The sequence below is a fragment of the Aethalodelphis obliquidens genome, unplaced genomic scaffold (genome assembly GCF_003676395.1).
Source record: "Aethalodelphis obliquidens isolate GAN/ISIS:26980383/991018 unplaced genomic scaffold, ASM367639v1 scaffold47, whole genome shotgun sequence".
Lineage (NCBI taxonomy): Eukaryota > Metazoa > Chordata > Mammalia > Artiodactyla > Delphinidae > Aethalodelphis > Aethalodelphis obliquidens.
Window position 1 is genome coordinate 15,439,139 of NW_020837991.1, and position 21,022 is coordinate 15,460,160.

General features: G+C 40.2%; 1 protein-coding gene across 6 annotated transcripts in view; it reads right to left on the reverse strand.

Moving 5' to 3' along the window:
• The window catches only part of NCKAP5 (NCK associated protein 5), a 1,064,528-nt gene that overhangs the window by 329,345 nt on the left and 714,161 nt on the right, over positions 1-21,022 (reverse strand). For all 6 annotated transcript variants that reach the window (XM_027082618.1, XM_027082617.1, XM_027082619.1 and 3 more), the window contains one exon: positions 1,217-1,304. In XM_027082618.1, the coding sequence (XP_026938419.1) occupies positions 1,217-1,304 (88 nt within the window). The remainder of the gene's footprint in view (positions 1-1,216; positions 1,305-21,022) is intronic.

Genomic DNA, 21,022 nt, shown 5'->3' on the forward strand with positions numbered 1-21,022 from the left:
GAAACGATCTTTACCAGCCGGATTCCTAGGATTGCCTCCCCACACCCACATGTTCTTTAGCTAGCCAAAACCTAGGGCTGCCCAGTGATCAGCTTAAACTTTGGCCCACTTCCTTTCCTTCTTTAGGTTTTGAAAGCCCCCTATGCATAGTCGTGCAGTGGACATTGGGTACCTATTTGTGATTTTCAGTGCTCTTCAATGAAAGTCCTACATTGATCTAGATAGAGTGCCTGGCCTCTTTCTGCTGTCAGAGCCTTCTCATCTGTATGGCCAACTTGGGTCATGCTCAGATTAGATGCCCTGCTTCCCAGCCTGGTCACTTCACTAATGTTAAAACACCGTGGGATAAGGGCTATCAGAAGATCACTTGTTGGGACTTCCCTGGCAGTCCAGTGGTTAAGACTCCGCACTTCCAATACAGGGGGCGCAGGTTCGATCCCTGGTCGGGGAACTAAGATCCCATGTGCCATGCGGTGCAATCAAAAAAGTTAATTAATTAAAAAAAGAAAAAAAGACAACTTGGTAGTGCACTGACCACTGACTCTCTCTGGACCTCTGTAGACTCCACATGGCCTGAGGAGCAAGACCACACCCATGAGCTGAGAAGACAGGCATAACCTCGGCCAGCTCTTCCATGTCCCCTCAGTCTCACCATCAAACTTGTCATCTCACCAGCCATGATGCAGTGTCCGTGAGCTTCTTACTCTCCAGGAGCCTGCCATGCACGTGCATACCACTGCCCTTTTACCTAGGCTTCCCTCTGCCTGGAACATTCTTTCTCTTGTTCTCTACCCCTCAGGTCCACCTTAAATGTCAGATCTCTGGGAGGTATTCTTTACCTTCCCTGGGCAGGAAGAGTCAGCGCCTCTCCTGTGTTCCAGAGAATGCTGTACATGCCTCTCTTACAGCCTTGACCACAGAGTACCGCGATACTTCTATAGGTCTCTCTGCATCTCTATAAACGTATTTTTTGCACCTTCCTACAACCAAACCTACAATGCCTTTCACAAAGTACAAGAAATGAATGAGTTAAATGAATGTGTACAGTATTCCTCAAACAGAGGTGACTGGTAACAGAGGTGACTGGTGTGGCTCCCAGCACTGGGGTCTGGACCATCCTATTTTATTTATCTCCAGGTTAGGGAGGACAGAGCTAGAGAAATCCAAGCAACACAAGCCAACCAGTATCCAGCCAAGAGCAAGACACGTGGTGTACCTGATAGACCATTATATTAACAGTTTCTTCTTTTTTCTGTTCTGGAGGTCCTTGACTCTGCAGTAGATTTCGTACTGTTTCTTCCATCCTGAAAAACAAGCAAAAATAAATAAGTAAATAGACAGGTAGATAGATAAATGAATAGATGATTTCTTTAAGAAATGTTTCCTATTAACATGGGTCTGTTCCAGTTAGTAGAAATCATTCTTTAGTATATTATTCCCTAAACTTAAACCTGGAAATCTCTTTTCTCTTCTCTCTCCTTCATCCCCTATATTAAGAATCTGTCATGAAGTCCTTTGCAATCATTCTGCAAAATGGCTTTGGCTTCTCTCTCTTTACCATTCAGGTCTCTATCCTTGGCCTACTATGTACACATGCAAACATCTCCCAACATCCCTCTTCACTTTCAGTTTGACACAGTGCCACCCCAGTAAGTTTCCTGAAATACCACTTTGACTTTTTAAAATCAGTTTTCAAAGTTGACAACTCCTACATGAATCCATTTTCACCATTAATACACTGTTATGTCTTTCCATGGTGGTCTTTCTATGCCAGCACACAAAGATCTACTTTTTTTCGACTGCTTCCTAATATTCCATGATGTGAAGGCACCATAAATTATTTAACCATTCCCTTGCTGATGGAATTTAAATTACTTCAAAAAAGCTTGCTATTTGAATTAAGAAATATCTTTACAAATACATCTTAGTGCACATTTATGAGTAACTCTATAGGTTATATTATAATATATATTTTATGCTATAATTGTATTTTAAATACCCACTTCAAACCCTTCCCCTTCCCAACCCCCTCCCCCAAACCCAAAAGTAAAGAGTAAAACACACACACCCATTTCCATTTCCAGACATTGTCTCAGGCTGTTACTACTTCTTGGAATGCCAACACCCTTTCACCTTCTCATGGGCCATCCATCTTTCAAAATCCACCTCAAGTTTCACTTCCTAAGAGACTTCTTTATTATTCCCCTACTTCTATGAATTCTTACAGCCCTACACTTTTTTTTTTTTTTTTTTTTTTTTTTGTGGTATGCGGGCCTCTCACTGTTGTGGCCTCTCCTGTTGCGGAGCACAGGCTCCGGACGCGCAGGCTCAGCGGCCATGGCTCACAGGCGCAGCTGCTCCGCGGCATGTGGGATCTTCCCAGACCGGGGTACGAACCCGTGTCCCCTGCATCGGCAGGCGGACTCTCAACCACTGCGCCACCAGGGAAGCCTGAGTCCTATACTTTAAATCATTCATTCTATCACTTAAAAACTCTCCACTTTAATACTCAAAGATTTCATGTATGCATGCTTTGTCTTCTGAAGTAAATTACAATATTTGATATAGAATCATGTCATATATTTATGTACTTCCCTCAATTACAGATAAAGTAGGTACTCAGTAGACATCATTATATGAATCCCTTGTTAATTCATTTTAAAAAATATTAAGTGCCTACTCTGTAACAGGCACTGACTGTGTATGTTCAAACTATGTTCGAATGGCCTTATCCTTGGGACTCATCCGTGAGGATTCACGGACCAGAACTCTGAGAGCAGGCTGCCCGAACTAAACACAATGAACACAGTGCTCTCACGCCCAGAACCTGAGCCGGCTGTCTTTTCAAGTCCCATCCTGAAGCATGTATTTTAGTGACTCAATATAATCCTAGTTTAGGAGATGTGTCGGGGGAAGCAGGCTGGCCCAGCATCTCTCTCTCACTAGGGCTTCTAGGGAGACAAATCAGGGGCTCTAGGAGGCCCCTGAATTCCCAGAAGTGACAAGACCCTTACAGTAACCAAGGCAGCGTGGTTCAGAATGCCAACTACTCATATGGCGCATCACCACTTAGCGGAAGAGTAAAGACACTGCGGATGAACCGGGCCAATCCAAACCTGGATGGTAACTGGGGAAATTCTGCCTTCACAGGGGATGGCACCAGGATCCATTCAGGATTTCGAGAAGACGGTAGACACCGATTATGAGTGCGCAGAGAATGATTTGTGACTATACATTTACTCAAGCCATCTCTTCGCGCATCCAGCCAAGAAAGCGAAGTCTGTTCCCTATATTTTCACGTATCTTATGTTATTCATGATAATAAAATTAAATAGTACTTTTAACTTGTCAAAGACCTCTCACGTCTATTAATCATTATAATGCACTTTTAAAGTATCATTATATCTCTGTGGTAGAGGAGAAAGCCAAGGTCCAGAAAGGTTGAATGGCTTACTTACGGGATCACGGTTAGTTGGACAGGGAATTAGGATTAAACCATTTTCATGACTGTAAAAGCAGCATCCTTTTAGGACTTATTTACATTCAGGGAAATGATCTGAAATGAAGAGGAGTCTTAACGCCTAATTAAGAGTTGTCTTTGTGAAAACCTATTGGATGCTGAACCCAAGAAAGCAACAATATTATTTCTGACCTGGGGAGAGCTTTATGTGAAAAAAATAGGTGTGAAGAAGTCACAAATTCTGAAATAATAAGTGATGAAAGCCAATTTCTAATACTTTATTTCATTTTATATAAACAGAGACAACCTCTTGAATGACAGTAGATTTTCCACGATATTTACTAAATCTACCATAAATAAGAAAAATGATAATGGTAATAACTTGCTCAACATCACTCAGCAGGGACTAGCCTCTTGTTTCCTAAATATTAGTCTACTTTCTTCCTATCTTCACACAGAGATTGAACGTCTTTCTTATTTCAATCCTTATTTTACTCGTTGATAAACATTTGGCTTAATTATCGGCCAACAGTTAAAACTCAAATAAAATCTTGTCTTTGTCATCAATAAATTAAAATACAATTCTGTCTCAGTGCATATCTTGCTGAATTATCTCTTCTGTATAATTAAAAGTTCTACGCACAAGTTGCTGGATCAAAAAGAAAAACGTTTATTCACCTTCCACCCATTCTTCTTGGCTTCCAAGTTTAAAAAAAAAGAAAGAAAAGAGAGAAGGTGGAAAGAAAGTTGTTAAAACAGGATCTCAAACAGCCTAGACCCACGGTAACAGGGTGAACACTTTTCTGGCACAAATTCATGATTAATTAAAACCAATTTCATTTCCAAGCTACAGCTTGGAACAGAGTTGTAGGGACCCAGCCCTACCCTTGGTAAAAAATTAAGTTGTCTCATCTTTCATAACCTTTATGAATCTGCTAACAGAGAAATATTTTGAATCTGATAGGAATATACCATTATTCCCTAATGATATCTTTTAAAAAAAATTCTCATTTAGCAAACTTCTCTATTTTCCCGAAAATCAAAGACTATGAAGGATCATCCATTGTAGTGTAATGCCCAATGACATTTTACTTTGTTTTATTATTCTGAGAGCTGATGTATGAGGGATTGCATTACCAGTCTGCACACAGAATAATCTATCATCTGTTTCTCAGATGTGACTAAAAATAACATAATTCCTTTCCCCAGGTCAGGCATGGGTAGAGTTTTTTGTTTTTGTTTTTAAATTGCTGATTGGTTCAATCTATCCTTAAACACTTACCTTAATTAAAGTCTTCTAGTTCTTTTTTGTTTTTTCATTTTGTCTGACCTGAGATTAAGTCCTTTCTTCCTCTAAATACCAGTCAAGTAGCCATCATAATTAAAAACTGTCTAGGCCAAAATTATACTTAGTGAGATGCAATAAATTCTAATGTACATTAAGTGAACTATTTTTAAAAAGTTAAGTCCTACACAAGTCAGAAAAAATAAACCAAATTCATATGCAAACACTATATTTCAAGTAACAGATATAAATGTAGGAATTGCATTTAATTGAATGTAGGTTCCGTGTTTTAAGGTACATATCATTAAATTAATAAATTTTTCCTATAGTATTTCCTCTAGGGGAAGAAAAAAACATAGGTTTTGCTTAAAAAGGACACTAACTTAGTTAGAAAAACAGGACATTAAAAAAGAACACATGAGAAGAATAACAATTCAAAAGCACGTAAGAGCTGGATTAGTGAGGATCTGAAACAAAATCTTCTCCCTGTACCCAGGGGTCCACCTTTGTCACAGATCCCCTTCTAAAGAGCAGATGACTGGGGAAGTTGTCATTGGATCTGCATCCATGTCTCACAGAGACAGTTTCCCCACCTAACAAAGGAAGATCCTTCTGCAAGTGAATATTCAAAGACAATGGTTTCCTGAATCCTTTCAAGGCAGGAAACTACCTAATCATTCAGGGCCTGATAACGTCAGGAGTCTCTTTACCATCAGAGAATATGATTTGAGCCCTGAAGAACTTGACTCATTCAATAATGAAAATACTATTAGAAAACACAATCCCAGGGCACACTGGGAGCTGTTCATTCTAATAGCAGGTAAAGGAAAGTGAAGTCTTCCACATCCCTTCCTTCCTCCCCAAATTTAGCCCTCTCTTTTGCCTAATGACACTCTGGGAACTGATCAGAACATTAGACTGAAGCGTTCTTTTGTGACTCTTGTGATCAGATATTCAGTTTAGCCTGTCATTTTTGACAGAAATAGAACAAAATGAACACAAAACAAGAAGCCACACTCCCCGGCTCAAACTAGTAACTGATGAGGCTCTTTGAACTAAAAGCTGAACCGAATCATATTTTTGTTCTTAAGAAATATTTTAAGCTATGTATTTGCTGATTAATCACATTAAATAAAAATGAAACTAATAATGCAATTACTCAATATCTCCCCATATTTTCCTATGTGAGAGGCTGCAAGACCAGAACCCACCCACTTCTGCTAGAAGTACCTGCCATATTCTCTTCACCTACACCGTGCACTTTGTTGACAGCTGCCGCTGTGACGTGCAAATTGCTTCTCCTTGTGTTTCACTGTATTTGACTACCAATCTTCTCATTTTGAGAAAGTGTGTCAGTTTAAGCAAGGGTGCTGCCATGGTTGAATTTCATTTTAAAGACAAGAAGAAAGGGACTGGGGTTCAAATAGAAAGAAGGTTGAGGGGCTTGAGTCACTGCAGCACCTCTCCTTCACCTGGAGCCTCCTCCCTATGAAGTCATCCCATGTGACCCCATATAGAGAACAGCACTCATCTGGCAAGGTCAAAGGCCAAAATGGGGACAAGCATCCTTCCCGTATCTGCTGGAAAGAAGAGAAATGCTTACAAGACAGTCTTTCCTTGGATGACTATTAGCAGGGTTAAAAAATTTAAGCACACTGCCACTGGGATATTCAGAAAAAATACAATCCATTTATTTTGTATATAATCAAACATCTTTTGTCTTGAGCCTCCACGTGCTGACTAGCATTAACTTTTGCCCAAATCTTACTACAAATCCTACACTTTGTCTAACACGACGGATTTTTAAATCCATTGAGAAACAAGTGTCCATCATCAGAATATATAAGCAACTGTGTTAACAGGTAAACCTCAAAGATATTGCCGGTTTGGTTCCAGACCACAGCAATAAAGCAAATATTGCAATAAAACAAGTCACACAAATGGTTTTTTAACTGCATATAAAAGTTATGTTTATTCTACACTGTAGTCTATTAAATGTACAATAGCATTATGTCTAAAAACCAATGTACATACCTCAGTTAAAAATACTGCTAAAAAATGCTATCATCTGATAAAACAGGGCTGCCGCAAAACTTCCATTTGTAAGAAAAATATATATAGTATCTGGGAAGTACGACAGAGCAAAGTGCAATACGACAAGGCGCGCCTGTGTGTATTTCCCACATGGGAATCCTATTCAGCAACATTAGGAATAAGCTGATGTGTGCAATGATATGGAAGAATCTCACAAACATTATGCTGAGTGAAAGAAGCCATACACAAAAGACTAAATACTACGTGATTCCATTTGTATGTAACTTTAGTGCAGGAAAAATTAATCTATGATGTAAAATTTAAGAACAGTGATTGCCAGGGAGGGCAGAGACTGACTGGTAAGGGACACAAGGAACTTCCTGGGATGACACTGACATTCTATCTCCACAGGGGTTTGTATTGCACAGGTGTAAGCATTTGTTAGGATTCATCAAAGGCTACATTTAAGATCTGCGTATATCACTGTATATAAATTTTATCTTGAAAGAAAAAATGCACCGTAAACAAATATGGAACTTTAATTAGTGCTATACATGCTCAAGTATGTACATGATTTGGGGTGAAATGTAATGATGCCTGACGTTTACTTTGAAATGCATCAACGATTAGATAGATGGATGGAGAGAGAGATGGATACATGGCTAGACATACGGTAAAGCAAGTACAGTAAAAGTGAGTGGCAGAATCTAGTTGTTGGGTATACAGTGTTCGCTGTAAAATTCATTCAACTTTTTGTATATTAAAAATTGTTTATACTAAATTACTGACAACGTTTTGTTCATCTGTTTTTAAAAGTAGACCTTATCTCTTGGGTGAAAATGTTGAAGAGAAGCAACTGCTTTTCTTCCACAGATGGTTCCTAGGTGTATGCAGGTCTGGTTGCATGGATCACAGTCTTTACAGAGAAAGGAGACTTGGGTATGGTGTTATCTTATATCTGGAGAGAAGTCACTTGTCTCCAGATTTGTTGCTGGCCCTTCTGCTTCTATGTCTGAAGGTCTTGAGGCTGTTCCCAGTCTGTTTGTTCTGTTTGAACAGAGCCTGGAGGTATGTATGGCACTCTGACCTTCACCGTAGCTTCTGCTTGCTACACTGTTCTGAATCTTGGTCGCCACCTCCAATGAGCGTGCTGACCTGCCAGTTTATCTTCAGACACGTCTGTAAGGGTGCCCTTGACCTGCCATAGCAGGCCCACTGGGCCTCCAGGCAGCCTCAAAATCGCACAGAATCTGAAGAAAGCCTGGAAAGGTAAAACCCACAATCTCCTTTGTGCCTGAGCATGGTGGACCACCAAGTGGGTGCTCTTCTTTGCTTAAGGAGAAGCCCTTCCTTTGTACTTTCTTTACACTCTGCGTACTTTTCCTTCATAGCCTTATAGCATCTTATTAATGATCTCTGAGTTCCCTGAGGACACTGACTGTGTCTTGTTTATTTTATCTCTTAACAGCTAAGCACAGCCAGTGTTGCTGACTCGGCGTTCAATACATTCTTTTTTGGGTGAATGAATGAATCTAACAGTTTTTTCACACGTTCATTTCCTGGCTCCTTATATTTTCATTTCCCCATAGACCCATATGTAGATGTAACTGGTCAGAGAAAAGTAGTAACAAGAGAGAGGTACCAGCTACAGGGTACCTAATTCTTAAGCTGCGACCCATGGGGCTAAGATGCAGGGCTCCTGGCCATTAGTAAAACAAATCAAATATCTCCTAGAAATAACTCCCTGCTCTTTTTGTCACATTTAATATGCAGTCCACAGGTCATATGCTTCATCTGCAACTAACTAGCTTAGGTGGTTAAAATATTATCCTTATAAGGCCAGGGTTTTCTAGATTCAATCCCTAGTCTGGACATCCTTTACCATCTAGCAGACTAATCTCTGCTAAGAGACCCCAGGGCTCTACTGCTAGGGGGAGAAAAGATCGGAGAATTATCTTAATGAAGAACATATTTTGCATGGCCTCACATATCGTTTGCTTTTAAATATCTTTTTCCCATTCTACTCCCATTGCTTTCCTCGACAACCCAACCTCCCTCCCCAGTTTAACTGCAGTGCAAAGGTTTCCTCAAGGTAGGGAGTGAGGGGAAAAGCTGACTAATATTCAATTTCAGGATGAAACTGTTCATGCGGAAACTTTACTAGTTTAGAACTAGGTTCCGCCCAACTGCACCAACTTGTTTCCTTAGCAAATGAGTTTCCTCACTTAGAAGCTAGAATATCTAAGCATGTAAGCAGGGACAATCCCCAGGTTGGCCGTGACTTTGATGTTCTTAACCCAATCTCTGCTTATCCTGGCTCTCATAGTTGGGAACAGTAAATCTATAGTGACAATAATGAAAAACTGCACTGAAACTGAAACTCACTCTGGATAAATGTTGGAGGCCTGGGATTTCTTATTTCTATCTTAGATGATATATATTTTTAATTCAGCACAAATTTTGCAAGTATAATACCACTGCCCAGGAACCACAGTGCTCTAATTCACTCATGGGGATGCAACACCATTCATAAACAGATCGAAAGGTGCTAGTCTAATTTGAATTACTGCATCATATTCACTCCAGGGCCAGCTGTATGTGAACAGAGAGCAACATAAATTTTCTCGTAGGCAGGCTTACGCTAATCCTGCATGGGGAGATCACTGCCTGGGGAAAGGCAGATGTGGAGAGGGCGGGAAGCAGAGAGCTGCATTCACTCGCAATTTTCCACACGGAGTTGAAGGGAATTCCCAAAATGTTTTCTATTTTTCTTTACTTCGTTTTTTTTTTAACATCGTTATTGGTGTATAATTTCTTTACAATGATGTGCTAGTTTCTGCTTTATAACAAAGTGAATCAGCTTTATGTATAAATATATCCCCATATCTCCTCCCTCTTGCGTCTCCCTCCCCCCCAACCCTATCCCACCCCTCTAGGTGGTCACAGAGCACCAGCTGATCTCCCTGTGCAATGCCGCTGCTGCCCAAGAGCTATCTATTTTACATATGGTAGTGTATATATGTCCATGCCACTCTCTCACTTCGTCCCAGCTTACCCTTCCCCCTCCCCGTGTCCTCAAGTCCATTCTCTACAACTGCATCTTTAATCCTGTCCTGCCCCGGTTCTTCAGGACCATTTTTTTGTTTGTTTTCTTTTTTTTTTTTTTTAGATTCCATATGTATGTGTTAGCATACGGTATATACTGATTTTCTCTTTCTGACTTACTTCACACTGTATAACAGTCTCTAGGTCCATCCACCTCACTACAAATAGTTCAGTTTCACTTCTTTTTAAGGCTGAGTCATATTCCATTGTATATATGTGCTGCATCTTCTTTATCCTTTCATCTGTCAATGGACACTTAGGTTACTTCCATGTCCTGGCTATTGTAAATAGAGCTGCAATGTACATTGTGGGACATGACTCTTTTTGAATTATGGTTTTCTCATGGTATATGCCCAGTAGTGGGAAAGCTGGGACGTATGGTACTTGTATTTTTAGTGTTTTAAGGAACCTCCATACTGTTCTCCATACTGGCTGTATCAATTTACATTTCCACCAACAGTGCAAGAGGGTTCCCTTTTCTCCACACCCTTCCAGCATTTATTGTTTGTAGATATTTTGATGATGGCCATTCGGATGGGTGTGAGGTGATACCTCATTGTAGTTTTGATTTGCAATTCTCTAATGATTAGTGATGTTGAGCATCCTTTCATGTGTTTGTTGGCAATCTATATATCTTCTTTGGAGAAATGTCTTTTTAGGTTTTCTGCCCATTTTTGGATTGGGTTGTTTGGTTTTTTCTTATTGAGCTGCATGAGCTGCTTGTAAATATTGGAGATTAATCCTTTGTCAGTTGCTTCATTTGCAAACATTTTCTCCTATTCTGAGCGTTGTCTTTTCATCTTATGCTTTCCTTTGCTGTGCAAAAGCTTTTAAGTTTCATTAGGACCTATTTGTTTATTTTGTTTTTATTTCAATTTCCCTAGGAGGTGGGTCAAAAAGGATCTTGCTGTGATTTACGTCATAGAGTGTTCTGCCTATGTTTTCCTGTAAGAATTTTATAGTGTCTGGACTTACATTTAGGTCTTTAATCCATTTTGAGCTTAATTTTGTGTATGGTGTTAGGGAGTGCTCTAATTTCATTCTTTTACATGTAGCTGTCCAGGTTTCCCAGCACCACTTATAGAAGAGGCTGTCTTTTCTTCATTGTATATTCCTGCCTCCTTTATCAAAGATAAGGTGACCATATGTGTGTGGGTTTATCTCTGGGCTTTCTATCCTGTTCCACTGATTGATATGCCTGTTTTTGTGCCAGTGTCTTATTGTCTTGATTACTGTAGCTTTGTAGTATAGTCCGAAGTCCAGGAGCCTGATTCCTCCAGCTCTGGTTTTCTTTCTCAAGATTGCTTTGGCTATTCAGGGTCTTTTGTGTTTCCATACAAATTGTGAAATTTTTTATTCTAGTTCTGTGAAAAATGCCATTGATAGTTTGATAGGGATTGCACTGAATCTGTAGATTGCTTCGGGTAGTATAGTCCTTTTCACAATGTTGATTCTTCCAATCCAAGAACATGGTATATCTCTCCATCTGTTTGTATCATCTTTAGCTTCTTTCATCAGTGTCTTATAGTTTTCTGCATACAGGTCTTTTGTCTCCTTAGGTAGGTTTATTCGTAGGTATTTTATTCTTTTTATTGTAATGGTAAATGGGAGTGTTTCCTTAATTTCTCTTTCAGATATTTCATCATTAGTGTATAGGAATGCAAGAGATTTCTGTGCACTCATTTTGTATCCCGCTACTTTATCAAATTCATTGATTAGCTCTAGTAGTTTTCTGGTAGCATCTTTAGGATTCTCTATGTATAGTATCATGTCATCTGCAAACAGGGACAGCTTTACTTCTTCTTTTCTGATTTGGATTCCTTTTATTTCTTTTTCTTCTCTGATTGCTATGACTAAAACTACGAAAACTATGTTGAATATCAGTGGTGAGAGTGGGCAACCTTGCCTTGTTCCTGATCTTAGTGGAAATGGTTTCAATTTTTCACCATTGAGAACGATGTTGGCTGTGGGTTTGTCATATATGCCCTTTATTATGTTGAGGTAAGTTCCCTCTATGCCAACTTTCTGGAGGGTTTTTATCATAAATGGGTGTTGAATTTTGTCAAAAGCTTTCTCTGCATCTATTGAGATGATCATATGGTTTTTCTCCTTCAATTTGTTAATATGGTTTATCATACTGATTGAATTGCGTATACTGAAAAATCCTTGCATTCCTGGGATAAAGCCCACTTGCTCATGGTGCATCCTCCTTTCAATATGCTGTTGGATTCTGTTTGCTAATATTTTGTTAAGGATTTTTGCATCTATGTTCATCAGTAATATTGGCCTGTAGTTTTCTTTCTTTGTTACATCTTTGTCTGGTTTTGGCATCAGGGTGATGGTGGACTCATAGAAAGATTTTGGGAGTGTTCCTCCCTCTGCTATATTTTGGAAGAGTTTGAGAAGGATAGGTGTTAGCTCTTCTCTAAATGTTTGATAGAATTCGCCTGTGAAGCCATCTGGTCCTGGGCTTTTTATTGTTGGAAGATTTTTAATCACAGTTTCAATTTCAGTGCTTGTGATTGGTCTGCTTCTATTTTCTATTTCTTCCTGGTTCAGTCTCGGAAGGTTGTGCTTTTCTGAGAATTCATCCATTTCTTCCAGGTTGTCCATTTAATTGGTATATAGTTGCTTGTAGTAATCTCTCATGATCCTTTGCATTTCTGCAGTGTCAGTTGTTACTTCTCCCTTTTCATTTCTAATTCTGTTGATTTGAGTCTTCTCGCTTTTTTTTTGGTGAGTCTGGCTAATGGTTTATACATTTTGTTTACCTTCTCAAAGAACCATCTTTTAGTCTTATTGATCTCTGTTATTTTTCCTTAGTTTCTTTTTCATTTCTTTTTCATCTCATCTTTATGATTTCTTTCCTTCAGCTAACTTTGGGTTTTTTCATTCTTCCTCTAATTGCTTTAGGTGTAAGTTTAGGTTGTTTATTTGAGATGTTTCTTGTTTATTGAGGTGGGATTTTATTGCTATAAACTTCCCTCTTAGAACTGCTTTTGCCACATCCCATAGGTTTTGGATGGTCATGTTTTCATTGTCATTTGTTTCTAGGTATTTTTTGATTTCCTCCTTGATTTCTTCAGGGATCTCTTGGTTATTTAGTAGCATATTGTTTAGGTTCCATGTGTTTTTAATTATTACAGATTTTTTCCTGTAATTGATACGTAGTCTCATAGCATTGTTGTTGGAAAAGATACTTGATATGATTTCAGTTTTCTTAAATTTACAAAGGCTTGATGTGTGACCCAAGATATGATCTATCCTGGAGAATGTTCCATGAGCACTTGAGAAAGTGTATTCTGTTGCCTTTGGATGGAATATCCTATAAGTATCAATTAAGTCCATCTTGCTTAATGTATCATTTAAAGCTCTTGTTTCCTTATTCATTTGCATTTTGGATGATCCGTCCATTGGTGAAATTGGGGTGTTAAAGTCCCTTACTATGATTGTATTACTGTCAATTTCTCCTTTTATGGTTGTTAGTATTTGCCTTATGTATTGACGTGCTCCTATTTTGGGTGCATAAATATTTACAATTGTTATATCTTCATCTTGGATTGATCACTTGATCATTATACAGTGTCCTTCTTTGTCTCTTGTAATAGTCTTTGTTTTAAAGTGTATTTGTCTGATATGATAATTGGTACTCCAGCTTTCTTTTGATTTTCATTTGCATAGAATTTTTTTTTCCATCCCCTCACTTTCAGTCTGTATGTGTCCCTAGGTCTGAAATGGGTCTCTTGCAGACAGCATATATACAGGTTTTGTTTTCGTATCCATTCAGCCAGTCTATGTCTTTCGGTTGGAGCATTTAATGCATTTACATTTATGGTAATTATGTAAATTATGTAGGTTAATATGTATGTATTATATGTATATATATGTATGTTCCTGTTACCATTTTCTTAAGTGTTTGGGGTTTATTTTTGTAGGTCTTTTCCTTTTCTTGTGTTTCCTGCCTAGAGAAGTGCCTTTAGCATTTGTTGTAAAGCTGGTTTGGTGGTGCTGAATTCTCTCAGCTTTTGCTTGTCTGTAAACGTTTTAATTTCTCTGTCAAATCTGAATGAGATCCCTGCTGGGTAGAGTAATCTTGGTTGTAGGTTTTTCCCTTTCATCACTTAACTATGTCCTGCTACTTCCTTCTGGCTTGCAGTTTCTGCTGAAAGATCAGCTGTTAACCTTATGGGGATTCCCTTGTATGTTATTTGTTGTTCTTCCCTTGCTACTTTTAATATTTTTTGTTTGCATTTAATTTTTGATAGTTTGATTAATATGTGTCTTGGCATGTTCCTCCTTGAATTTATTCTGTATGGGACTCTCTGTGCTTCTTGGACTTGATTGACTATTTCCTTTCCCATACTAGGGAAGTTTTCAACTATAACCTCTTCAAATACTTTCTCAGTCCCTTTCTTTTTCTCTTCGTCTTCTGGGACCCCTATAATTCGAATGTTGGTGCATTTAATGTTGTCCCAGAGGTCTCTGAGACTGCACCTCAAATCTCAAATCTTTTCATTCTTTTTTCTTTATTCTGCTCTGCGGTAGTTATTTCCACTATTTTGTCTCCCAGGTCCCTTATCCGTTCTTCTGCCTCAGTTATTCAGTTTTTTGTTTTTTTTTGTTTTTTTTTTGCGGTACGCGGGCCTCTCCCGTTGCGGAGCACAGGCTCCGGACGCGCAGGCTCAGTGGCCATGGCTCACAGGCCCAGCCGCTCCGCGGTATGTGGGATCTTCCTGGACCGGGGCACAAACCCGTGTCCCCTGCATTGGCAGGCGGACTCTCAACCACTGCGCCACCAGGGAAGCCCCGTTATTCTGCTTTTGATTCCTTCTAGAGAATTTTATATTTATTGTGTTGTTCATCATTATTTGTTTGCTCTTTAGTTCTTCTAGGTCCTTGTTAAACGTTTCTTGTATTTTCTCCATTCTATTTCCAAGATTTTGGATCATCTTCACTATCATTACTCTGAATTCTTTTTCAGGTAGACTGCCTACTTACTCTTCATTTGTTTGGTCTGGTGGGTTTTTATCTTGTTCCTTCATCTGCTGTTTGTTTCTCTGTCTTCTTATTTTGCTTAATTTAGTGTGTTTGGGGTCTTCTTTTCACAGGCTACAGGTTTGTAGTTTCTGTTGTTTTTGGTGTCTGCTCCCGGTGGGTAAGGTTGGTTCAGTGGGTTGTGTAGGCTTCCTGGTGCGGGGGACTGGTCCTTGTGTTCTGGTGGATAAGGCTGGATCTTGTCTTTTTGGTGGGCAGGTCCACGTCTGGTGGTGTTTTGAGGTGTCTGTGAACTTACTATGATTTTAGGCAGCCTCTCTGCTAATGGGTGGGGTTGTGTTCCTGTCTTGCTAGTTGTTTGGCATAGGGTGTCCATCACTGGAGCTTGCTCGTCGTTGAGTGGAGCTGGGTGGTTGTGTTGAGACGGAGATCTCTGGGAGGGCTCTCACCGTTTGACATTACGTGGGGCCGGGAGGTCTCTGAAGGTCCAATGTCCTGAACTCGGCTCTCCCGCTTCCACAGTGGCTGGCAGGCGCTGTGGTTGTCTGTGACCTTTTCTCAAACAACAAGTTTCTCATCTCCACCTCTCCTGGTGGTGGGGTTTACCCCTTGGGCCCCTGTGCTTAGAATCTCCCCACCCGGGGAAGGCAGCACCCTCAACAGCCAGGTAGCACGGCTTGGACTCGTCTGGGGGATGAAGGGGAAGGACTCCAAACAAGTGTCAAGTCATTAAAGCTCAGAGAGGTGTAACCAATAGTCCACTGGATCTGAATCATGTCCAAGGCATCACAGTATATTAGTCTGTCCTCTTTCAAAAAATTTTTTTTATTTTAATTTTTTTGGTGAGAACGTTAAAGAAAGGCAGGAAAATCTAATTGGCCATGTTTGGGATCAAATCATAGTGTTAAATTTTGGGGCAACAGTGGCAAAGGGATGTTTTAAGCATCCATAAAACTGGCCTCTGGAGCCTCCTGGACACCACAGGGCATCCTTCAGTGGGACTGCTCTTTTATTCACATGCTGCTTATGACATCTGATCCACAGTATTTTAGGGTGGCTGCTCTTAAGCAAGCAGATAGTACTGCAAAGCACATCACATCCAGAAATGTGGTGTTACCAAATCCTCTCCTAGCCTTGAGTCCTGTGGCCACGGTACACTAAGTCTATGTATGGGAGTCCCCTATACTCCCTAAAGTGACATAAGTGGGTCTGGATGGAGATATTTCCACTAGCGATGTAACTTCCAACAAATCACTTACATCTACTGAGTCTCAGTTTCCTTATCTATGAAATGGATATACCATGTCAGTCCTACTTACCCCAGAAGGATGTTATGAGGATGCAATGAGACAAAATGTGAAATGCTATGTAAGTGGGTACTTGTTTTTCCTCATGGCTTTAACGAACTTTTGGAAGTCAAGGCTCTGTGAATGGTAGATAGTTCGGTGGTGATGTGAGAAGGACAGAAAATAGGCTCTTTGGGAACATCAGTCAATCAAGTCAACGCCTGCTGGAGGCAGCCACCGTCTTTGCCTTTTTTCAGCAAGTACAGAAGAGCTACTGCACCACTCTGCAATTTCAGACAACAACTGGCCTGGAGAATAACCTACTTTATTAGTACTGATAGCACAGGTTATGTTGGGTTAACAAACAACCCCAACATTTCAGTGACTTAAGAAATAACTGAACTGCTTGTTGACACACGGTCTGGGTACCTTGGCAACCGACTGTCCTCCAGGAGTGGGGTGCTTCTATGTCCTGGTTTCCCAGGATGGTCCAGTTTATGTCTCTTGTCCTGGCATAATTATTAATAGCACCCTTTTCATCCCAACACTGTCCTGGTTGGATGATAAATATTATGATCTTCCTGTAAATGGGGTAACTCAAGTATTCAGGCTGCCTCACCCTCTCAACATGAGAGGCCTTCGGCGCGGCTGGGAACAGAGAAACTGGGGAACACCGTAGGGATTTTTACTGTCTCATTCCAGAACTCACTTCAGTTTAAAGGCCATTGGCCAGAACTAGTCACGTGACCCAACTGAAGGCTAGGGCAGATGGTAAATTTCATCTTCTGAGCACCTAGCAAGGAGAAGAGAACCAGATACTGGTGCTAAAATATAATGCCTTCCATAGCTGTATTGTCAGAATTGAAGACATATACGGAACTACTTCTCAGTGAGTGCCTGCCCTGCTTGTCTGACTGTACACAGTCCTCTCTAGGTGACTGATTACCAAAACTCAAGACAGGCAAGTGGGTGTTAGTCTTGTTGGTCTTTTCCCATTGGGTATTACTTATCACCCTCTGCTGGGTGACTGAGCTTTCACTATTGAGACTCTTCTCTCCTCTCCCAGGTAGATATCAACTGTCACCCTTCTTTCACTTGTGCCAAACTGATTACCAGCCTACAGAATTAGTCCCTCTCAGCTCTCTGAACTGTCCACAAACGTGTTCCTTCTGATGGGCAATCTTCAAACAACTAACACCTTCAAAGTCTGCTTTGCTTTGAAGAACACACCACCAAGCTTTCAGCAGCACAGCTGATAGGTATGTTTCTGATGCAGCCTATTTTATGGTACCCGTCTATAAACATGGAAACGCCACCAGCACTCCCACAAAACTTTTGTAACCATCCGAGTCATACTGGAGAGGACGACGGAAGAGGTGGTCTCTTGGTGGTGTTCACAGAGGGAGACATTTCATGTTGCACTACTCTTCACCCAGTAGTCCTTGTTTAAAATATCATCATGACTCAAGAGATGGCAATAACTGGCACGCTTGATCCTTAGAAACTCTGAAGTGTAGAAACATGTCAAGATTTAACAGGTAAAAGTGAAAACTGGGAAAAAAGAAGTCAATTTAAAACCTGCTTCTGTGTTAGATTAAAAACAAAAAAGGAAACAGAGAAATATGTCTTATTCTGCAATGTCATGAAAGTGCATTTTGTCAATCAACATAATGATTGGCATTTGGACAGAGAGGTTTCTGCCAATTACCATAAGACAAAGGAGATTTCTTCCCTTCCCTCCTTGCCTATCCAAATATCATGCATCCACCAAGCTTCAGCCTAAGTCCCACCTCTGTTTTCCTGATAACTCTGGCCCATCAGAGTCTCTCCTTAGTCCACTGAAAAGTCTTTTCTCCAGAAAAAGAAAAAGAATTTTTAAAGTGTTTTCTCCGGAACACTTGCAGGAAATCACCAAGGTGGGGGTGGGGAAGAATCTCATTAAAATTCAGACTCCCAGGTCCACCTGAGACTTAGTGATCCAGAATCTCTGAGAGTGGAGGCCAGGGATTTGTGTTTTTTATAAACAGATTCTTGCACATTAACTTATGGGGCTCTCTGTTATATTCTCACATCCTCCTAAAACACTTATTCACATAGTACCTGGAGCTATTAAATATTATAGAAACAATTTCATGTACAGGGTTCTTGGTTCTACTACTCTTTGTGAGTTTGTTAGGGACCCCAGTGTATATCTCAGGTCTTTTTCTATTATCGACGTCACACAGTGGTTATCAATTTACCCTGGGTGGATGGAACATCCCTGAGTTGTGAGTTATATACTGATTAGCTTCACCTGGGGCACAGCTGATGCTGAAAAGTAGACACAAAGCATATTTAGATAAATTTAGTTTTCTTTTTTCAATTAATTTTTATTGGCATATAGTTGCTTTTTTTAAAAATCACTGTGTTATTTATTTATTTGGTTGCACCGGGTCTTAGTTGCAGCTCGCCGGCTCCTTAGTTGAGGCATATGGCCTCCCCAGTTGCAGCATGCGAACTCCTAGTTGTGGCATGCATGTGAGATCAAGTTCCTCGACCAGGGATCGAACCCGGGCCCCCTGCATGGGGAGCACAGAGTCTTAACCACTGAGCCACCAGGGAAGTCCCAGATGAATCCAGTGGGTTTTTTTTTTAACTATTTTTTTAAATAATAAATTTTTAAATTTATTTTTGGCTGCATTGGGTCTTCGTTGCTGCACGCAGGCTTTCTCTTGTGGCGAGCGGGAGCTACTCTTTGTTGCGGTGTGTGGGCCTCTCATTGCGGTGGCCTCTCTTGTTGCGGAGCACAGGTTCTAGGCGTGTGGGCCTCAGTAGTTGTGGCACATGGGCTCTAGAGCACAGGCTCAGTAGTCGTGGCACACAGGCTTAGTTGCTCCGTGGCATGTGGGATCTTCCCGGACCAGGGCTCGAACCCATGTCCCCTGCATTGGCAGGCAGATTCCCGACCACCGTGCCACCAGGGAAGCCCTGCATCTAGTTTTAATTCCAATGGTGGAAAACTTAAAAACAACTCCTTCTGTAATATGAATACTTATTCCCTCATTTACTCACTCACTCATTCGTTATCCCCTCATTCATTTATCTATTCCTTTATCTGATAATCATCTATTGAATGCCTACTATGTGCTTTGCGCTATAACCAGCAACTCAAATAAAGAAAATCAGCTAAGTGCGTGAAACAGGCAAACCAACAATTACCCTGTGCGTAATAAGTGCCAGGAGAAGATGTCATGGAGGTGAAGAAATCCAAGAGCCTAAGAGAGGCTCTTCAGAGGTGTTGACATGGGCTGAATTTTTGGAAATGAGTAGGATTTAGCTGGACAGAAAAGGGATTTTCAAACTAACTCATGATTTTGTTTACAAATTTTAAATTGCTTGCTATGAAGTTTTCTTAATGAGAAATATGGCTTAAGTGTGTGCATGGTAGTCCGTATGTCTACTGAATGTATCACTGTTAGCTAAACTACTTAAGGCTCCTCCAACTGAATTACATACATTTAAAGTTATGCTCACAGTTTCATGGAAGTTTAGTAACTGCCTTTCAAACAGTGTCAACCAGAGCCTCTAGGTAGTATTCCCCCAACTGTACATATTCCTACATGGAGTACTGGCCTCATTACTTTCCATGCACATCTGTATTTACCCACCCCAGTCTGGGATGTTCAGGTTTCCTCCGCTATTTAGCGCGTGTCCTTCTTGACCTCGAATGGCTATGAGAAAATAAAGAATAACCACATCAGAGTATCTGCTGCTAAGGAATAGCTAGTCTAATAAAACTAGTACCAATAACTGCAAAATTCCCCAACCAGAAGGTTAACATTAAATAAGAGTCGACTGTCAAGTATTTTTTGTCGTGGAATACAAGCTTTTATACAGAACTTTTAATGCACATTTCTGCCCAATGAAATAGGTGTTGGAAATACAATGGCTTTTGGTGAGAAGAGTGCCCATTTACCCTTGAATTGTCGTTGCTTCAGAAAGGAAGAAGCAAGGATAATTGGGGGAAAAGGCAGAGAACCTATGCCCTAAAACTAACTTTAAAAAATAAATTTTTGTTGATATGCAAAAGCACCAGAGAAAGCAGAAGTTTTCAGACGTATTGCAAAAGAAAAAATAACAGACACTAAGTACTGATAAACACTCAAAATTTGTCAAGTGACAGGATTTTCAAAATGTAAATGAGTGAGAATATAATATACTATGTTGATTGAATTGCTAGCAATTATCATGGTAGCATGCCTAGATTTATACAACATTAACCGCTTTTTATCTTAAAGCTATTCTGTTTTAGAACTTTCAGATCTATGGCCTGAAGTCCTTTCCCCCCCACCCTTTCTGTAAACATGAGAAACTGCAGATCTCTGCTTTCCATCCATTCATGCAGGTTTATTGAAATATTGGTAAATTCCATAGGCCTGTACTACACAAATGTCCAAGTAATGAGCAGCTCATTCATCTTTCTTCCCTGCCTCTTCCAAATGAAGAAGAACACATTTAAGCACAAACTACAGAGACTTCTCCCAGATTGGAAAGGAGAGGGAAAGGGCCCATACTCCAGTAACCTATTAGAACACAGTTTCCCTAGAACTTATCTCTCTCTTGTTAGGCTATAATAGGGGCACTAAAATGATGCTGCAGTTTTTCTACAGCCAAGAAAACTGGTGAAGTTGAGTAAATCTAATGCCACTGTTCTTCTTTTGGGTGAGTAGGTGCAGTAAGCACAGCCTGCAATAGGGAGTTGTCATGACCACACAGCAGTCGATAAACGTACAGAAGAGGGCAGGTATTCACAATGGTGCTCATTTCCAGATTTTCTATTTGGATATACTGGATGGTTATCACTCTGCAAACATGTTG